Here is a 7,199-nt window from a genome sequence, read left to right on the forward strand (position 1 = left end):
GGCAATATAACTTTTAGAAAAGGAAATAATTCATTTAGAAATGATTGCTAACACATATGTACTGGTGCATGGTCTCGTGGCAAATATCTTGTCATTCTTCATTCTATGTCTCTGCCTCACTCATTCTCCTGGACTGTGCTGTCCTGGAGTGTAATAATGAAAGAGTACACTTAGCCAAAGACTGAATGGGATATTGTGATCCATCATAAAAGAAAGAAGCGCTTTCTGTATCTGTTGTACTCCTTCCTAAGCAACTGTTTGTCTTCATTACAATTTACTATGTTCCAAAGCCAAATTTAGAAATTTTTGTAGCCTAAATTGCAGCTATTACCGGTGGCAGAGTGGTACAACAAATAGAACATAGGCCTAGTGGCTAAGATATAAGAATTTTGTTCTTGCCTTTGTCATGGATTTGCTCTCAAGTATCAGCTCTGTGCCTCCATTTACTCACCTGCACAGTGAGACTAACATCATATTTGTCTTCCTTTGTAAAGGGTGCTGAAATCCTCAGATGCAAAGGGTTGTAGAAATGTTAGGTACTAGTTTGTTTATTATAGTATTTATAGAAACCTGGTTTTGTGCTTTGAATGTTTAAATTGTAGTTTATTATTTGTGTTGCAGTAGCAATTGAAAGACCTGTAACCAGGGTACTGAGTCAGAAGCTGACTCAGCACCGTCACTCAAATCCCCAGCAATATAGATTAATTGGGGCCTAATTAGAGAATCAATTAACAAGTGGAGCTACAGCTGAAGTGCTAATTAGAGGGGGAGGCAACCCCAGGAGCTGGGAACAGATGAATGGAGAGGAAGGAAGCCCTGGAAAGGGGGAAGCAGAGGGCCGAAAGACAGGCAGTAATGGCTGCTGGTACTGCTCCCTTTCTTGAGAAGCAAGTGGGGGATATGGCTGGGACTTGTAAATATGTAAACAGCACTACAGGATGCTGGCCAGCTGGAACAGTATAATAAAGCATGGTGGTAGAAGGAGACATACAGTGGATGTGGTCTGTACTTAAGGTCAGAGAGGCCCCAATTGAGATAGGTGTTCCATTGAACTAGGCACTGTACAGACATCTCAGCCCCCAAAAGTTTACAGTTTGAGAGAAGGTAGCAAGTAGCATTTTCCCCATTTTATAGTGGGGGAACTGTTGTGCAAGGTAGATTAAGTGACTTGTGGAAGGCTATGGCTGATGCCAGGAACTGAACCTAATTCTCCTGTGTCCCAGTCCGCTGCCTTAACCATAATCCTTCCTTACTCTTGAATGAAGCAAGATATTCATTATTCTGAAGACTGGATTTACTATGTTTATAAATTCCCTGTGTGGGAATTTATATCAAGTTCCCATATGGTGCTTCAGTAGATAATCTAATCGCTTCAGCTTGTTTTAGAATGACCAATTTCTTCAACACTGTTCAGCATTACTCACAATAGGGTCAGATCCTGCCAACTTTTCCTTGTACATGAATAGTCCTACAACTAGTCACCTCAATAGGGACTGCCCATATGACTGACAGTTTACACAATCAGGCCCATACTCTGAAAAGTACATATGGGCCTTATTCTCATTTGCACTAAGGTCTCTTCATGCCACTCGGTCAGTGTAAAGAAACCTTTTGGAATGGGAATAAATGTAAGCTAATGCAGCAGTGTAAAGGGATCCTAGTGTAAATGAAAATCAGCCCCTGATGTCTTCGTGGATCATATCTTTCATGAAATGAAGGGACATTCCCGTTTGTGGCAGACCATCCTCTGAAGGCTTTAGGTTTGACTTTGATTTGGAAAAGCACTCAAATGTTCAGATGCTCCTCCAAACTCTTTGTATGGACTGCAAAACTCCCAAAAGTGAACTTTCCTGGGAGACTTTTGGCACTTCTATATTCAGTCTTGGCAGAAGATATCTTAAGAATAGCTTTTCTTGCAGTATTCTGACACGTCTGCTTCCAGGACTAGTTCTACTGGTTGGTGTTTTGGATCCTATCTAATAAAAGCAGATACGTTAACAGTCCTGCTACAAAGGGGTGGGTTTGCAGTCAGACAGGGCATGGCAAGATAGTGCCACGGGTAAGGGAAAAAACTGTCCATTGCAAGAGATCATTGCTCTCTCCTTCAAGAAATAATTCTTTATGCTGGAGATATTTGAACCAATGAAACACAGCACATCTACACTGTTGTACCACTGCAGCTAAGTCAGTGTAGCTACATCATTGCAAAAATCCTCAGTCTAGACAAGCTCTCAGTGCGATCTCAGGAATGTACAAAACTGTTTCTTTAACTTGCATTGTTCCTGTCTGCGGAAGAGGGATCCTGAGGAGAGAAAACACCTTGAATTGATCAAGGGATGGTTTGGAAAAGTACTGAGAACTGTTGATAAGAAAAACACATTTAAATGCTTTTTAGGGATATTGTTGTGATTCTGATTTTTTAACTCCTGTTTGGAGAAGAGGGAATAAACAATGATGTACACAGGGGGACTCCGTGGTTAATGTATTGTATATTATTACTGTAAAGCACAGGACCTCAATGACAAAGATCTACAGAAAACGAGCAATCCTTGGCTTTTGTTGTATCATAAATACTTGCCTTAAAGGCTATGGACAAATTCAAACACTGTTGTAAAATGGTGCAAAGCCCAGTTCAAATGAGAATTGTATCTGCTGACCCCAGGGCTGAATTTGGTACATAAGTGATCTCAGCTGTGATTTCAAAGTCTTCTGAGGCCTTGGCTACACTTACCAGCTAGTTCGACGGCTGGAAATCGAAGTTCTGGGTTCGACTTATCGCGTCTAGTCTGGACGCGATAAGTCGAACCCGGAAGTGCTTGCCGTCGACTGCGGTACTCCAGCTCGGCGAGAGGAGTACCGCGGAGTCGACGGGGGAGCCTGCCTGCCGCGTGTGGACCAAGGTAAGTTCGAACTAAGGTACTTCGACTTCAGCTACGTTATTCACGTAGCTGAAGTTGCGTACCTTAGTTCGAATTGGGGGGGGTAGTGTAGACCAAGCCTGAGAGGTTTGACTTTTGCATTGGTGCATTTAAGATGAAAAGGTTCTCAATTGAATTGCAACTGGGAGTGTCTTGGAGTCCCTCCAGCATTCTGTAAAGAAAAAGGACAAAACTACTACCTATTAGATTTGAATGCAGGAGGAACGCGTTGTGATGGGATCCCCAGGGAGCAACCTGGAATTGGGGTACCACTGTGCCCCCTTAACTCTCTAGCCTAAGCTGTCTCTCACAATGCTTTGCTAGTGACAAGCAGCTGTGACCACAATGCTTTGCTAGTGACCAGGTGCTGTTATCACTCAGCACAACAGCATGTGGAGCCCCACAGCCAGCTAGATTGCATGAATGCTCCCAGAGCCACTCATGAATCACACAGAGAAAGGCACCAACCAATTCCCCCCAGCTCCGCAGCCTTGCACCCCAGAGCTGTACCATCTTGCCCTGGTCAGAAGCCTGACCAGTGTACGTTTATTACCCAGTCTTCCCCTCTCTCAATGTGGAGAGGACATGCACCAGCCTTTTTAAACTGAGATTTCTCAAGCAATTCAAGCAAAATACACTGTTTTAGGTGAAGTATAAAACAAATGTATTAACTAGAGAAAGATAGATTTTAAGTGATTATAAGTGGTAGGCATAAAAGGTCAGAGATAGTTACCAAAGAAAATAAAAGATAAGTGCACAATATAAATCTTAAACCTTATTACAGTAGGTACTATTTAGATCAAGCAGTTTTCTCCCCCACTGAATGTTACAGTTCTCAATACACAGGCCTGGACCAGTCTGCTCAGTTGAAGTTTTCATCTTCTCAGTGTTCTTGTTGCTTCCAGCGTAGGTGGGGAAGGAGAAAGGCCAAGACATGCTGCCACTGTTCCTCATTTTATATCCTCAGTCCATGTGCCTAGAAGCCAGTTGCCCAGACATGTCCTGGTGGGCTTTGTTGAGTCACTGGGTTGAGCAATCCTGCTGGTGTGTTGTCTTGTGCAACTGAGTCATAGAATTGAGCGGTTCCCATTGTGTGGTGCTTGGGCAGCCCTCACTGAATTGTAAATCCCTTGATTACAACTCTCCTGCTGATTAATGGTAATTGAACACCCACCTGGATGGGGGTCCTTTGTATGTCCCTAGCAAATTTACAGCATATTTCAGTAACAGCCATACAGCAAAATCTCATTACGTCATACACACTAATGATATACGTATTTTGAAGAACATGTGGTTTCAGCAGATCATGACCTTTCATATGATATCTTACATGGCATATTTGTATGAAATATCACAATCATATATGAATAGGGGGGTACGGGGTGCTATTTTGAGGTACAGTATGTCACATTCATTCTACAATAAAAGTTATAATTAACATTAATATCTCTGAGATGCACTGCTTTTTCATATCTGTCTGGACGAAGTATACCATGCAATGAAAACTCATGATGAACTAGATCTGTGTTCTTCATTTAAAGCTTGGAAGGGAATTAAAGAAGTATTTGTTACAAGATAGAATTACAGATAGCATATCTCCAGCTGTGATGTGTTTAGCTTTTCTACCACTACTGGAATAAACTGTAACTTGTATTTCCTGTAGATTCTCGCCAACCCCCATGGAGCAAGCTTTTTTCAATTTGATCAGCTCATCTCCTGCAGATTATTAAATTACTTGCAAAGTCAGATAGGAAAAGATTTGTATCTAATGTTTTGCTATTAATTATATTTAGTTTTTAGAATTAACGTTTAAAAGTATGGGGTATTTTTAAAAATCTTTGTTTTTTATGTCAGTGTATGATAAGATGCTTACCAAGGAATTCAAATAAAAGGGAGAGATGGGATCTAGGCTAGGCCTTGGAATCTAGAGATCCAGGATAGGGTGGGTCTATGCAGCACTTAAGCCCTCTGCATAGTTTTGTGTTCCATCCACAAATAGTCCCATTGACTACAATGGAACTCAAATAGTCTTGTTTATTCTAGTGAGAATTAAGCATAAGTGCTTCCCACTAACTGTAAGGGCTGCAGAATTAGACCTCTATGAAAGAGACTCAGAGAGACTCTGAAAAGTGTTTAAACATTATTATTTTTTAACATATTGTGATACTGCCAAGAGGTTGACCTATCCAAGGGTCCATTGTGCTTGGTGCTATACAAACGCCTAGTTAAGCATATCATTCACATGTTTCTCTCTTTTTGTCTCTGTTTTTTCTGATGCAGGTCCCTCACCCCATGAAGACCTTGCCCTATTACAGCTATGACCAACCAGTGATCGGATACTGCCAGGCCCACAAGCCTCTCCATGTAAATAAGGCGTACGACACCATCTCCCGGGCGGAGCAGGTTGAGACCACCAACCTGGAACTCAGTCGAGACCACAGCTTCATAGCAACAATTGCGCGCTCAGCCGCTCCAGCCATTTACATTGAGAGAATACCAAACTAATCATGGAGACCGCTTCTTTGGGAATGGGTGGGAGTAGGGAATTCTTTTGAGGAACTTCCATCTCAGAAGAGAAAAGGACAAGAAAAACAAAAATCTACCATTCCAGTTGCAAATGTTCCAACACAAACAAAAGAAAAAGGGAGAAAGAAAAGTGTGGAAATTCTGTCTTGCAATTCAGCGCTGAGAACTTGAAGATTTTCTTTTGCTTTAAAACTTTAAAACAAACTCCTTGGTGTAAATATTAAAGAGAGATTGTCAAGTTCTTATTAAAAATAGATTCACTCTAGCTACATAAAGGGATGGATTAAGAGTTCTGTTTGTATATTTGATTTTTCTACATTGCACGGTTCTTGAGAAGGAGAACCACAGGTAAAAATGAGGTGGGAGGTTCCAAGGTGGGTCAGTCATAGCTTCTTTATTAAGTGTTTATTACTCTTAAAGCTTTGTTTAAATTGATTTTTCTTTCCTTTTTTAAATCAAACAACAAAATGATGGCTATTTTATTTTACTTTTGGGGGGAGGGGTCAAGTGCTAATATTTTGAACTTCAAACATGGGCATTACAGCTTGTGTTGAACCAAAAGGACGTTGGCAATTGATGCAGCAGAACAAAGAAAGAAAGAAACAAACAAAAACCTTGGGTGCATGTACATTTTAAGACACATGCTGTGCACTATGGAGGGTGCTTTGGATTTTTTACTATCTTCATCGTGCTTCATTGTCGACACTATAATTACCATTTGGGCTCTAAAAATGGGGAAACATGATGGAATATCAGTTCACACATTTACAATCCAGAGATGGCATGGGCAAAAAATAATGGACTTTTGGGTACCCAGATGGATGCAATGTGCCCAAAATGGATTGGAAGGAAATGCATAAAGCAGGAGCATTTCAATGAAACTCAATGGCTGACACAATTTCTAAAACACAGGAGAATGTGTAGCATTGGTTTTGTTTTGTTTTTTTAATTAATTATGATGATGAGTTAGCTTTTGTGTAGATTTTATCAATAAAAGGACAAAAAAAGTGGTGGAAAAAAATAAACATATTATTTTGTGGTTGGGACACCACAGCCAAGCTAATGTTTGAATGGTTTCTCTAGATGTGTTACATGGTAACTCGACTGATTTTAAGGAAAGAATCACCAAAGCCTCCCCTCACCTTTTGGAAAAGTGCTACAAGAATGATTTGAGGTGTGGAAAACCTGAGGCTAAAGAAACTCAGTCTATTTAGTTTATCTAAGGCAAAGGTAAAAGGTGATTTTTGTCCGAGTCTAGAAGCGTCTACATGGGGAGAAGGCTTCTGATAGTCGAGGTCTCTTTAATCTATCACGCAAGATCCAATAGCTGCAAGGAGAAGCTAAACAAATTCATACTCGAAATAAGATGCACATTTTTAACAGTAAGGGTGATTAACCCTGGGAACAACTTACCTAAGGCTGGGGCGGATTCTCCATCACTAGAAGTCTTGATATCAAGATTGGGTGTCTTTCTAAAAGGACATGTGCTAGTCCAGCCTTAAATTATGGGTTTGATTCAGGAGGCACTTGCTGAAATACCGTGGCCCATGTCAAGCCAGACTAGAGGACCCTAATGGTCCCTTCTGGCCTTACAGCCACTCATTGTTCTGGAGTGGAATGAGGAGTCTGTGCTATCATTATTAATTGTTGTCTATGCTTTCAATGTGCTAGGCGGCTTCCAAACATTCAAGAAATGATGGCTCCCTGCTCTGAAGAGCTTGCAATCTTGGGACAGACAGACAGAGGTTAGTGGAA

The 7,199-nt window shown here is 41.0% G+C and overlaps 1 protein-coding gene across 3 annotated transcripts in view; it reads left to right on the forward strand.

The window, feature by feature from the left end:
- LRRTM4 (leucine rich repeat transmembrane neuronal 4) overlaps positions 1-6,451 on the forward strand; it is a 480,033-nt gene extending 473,582 nt beyond the window's left edge. For 2 of the 3 annotated variants that reach the window (XM_034761808.1, XM_034761807.1), the window contains one exon: positions 5,199-6,451. In XM_034761808.1, the coding sequence (XP_034617699.1) occupies positions 5,199-5,423 (225 nt within the window). In that variant the 3' untranslated portion in view covers positions 5,424-6,451. The remainder of the gene's footprint in view (positions 1-5,198) is intronic. The other variant, XM_034761809.1, reaches the window with a different exon arrangement.
- Positions 6,452-7,199: the final 748 nt, after the last annotated feature.

The sequence above is a fragment of the Trachemys scripta genome, chromosome 2 (genome assembly GCF_013100865.1).
Source record: "Trachemys scripta elegans isolate TJP31775 chromosome 2, CAS_Tse_1.0, whole genome shotgun sequence".
Classification (NCBI taxonomy): domain Eukaryota; kingdom Metazoa; phylum Chordata; order Testudines; family Emydidae; genus Trachemys; species Trachemys scripta.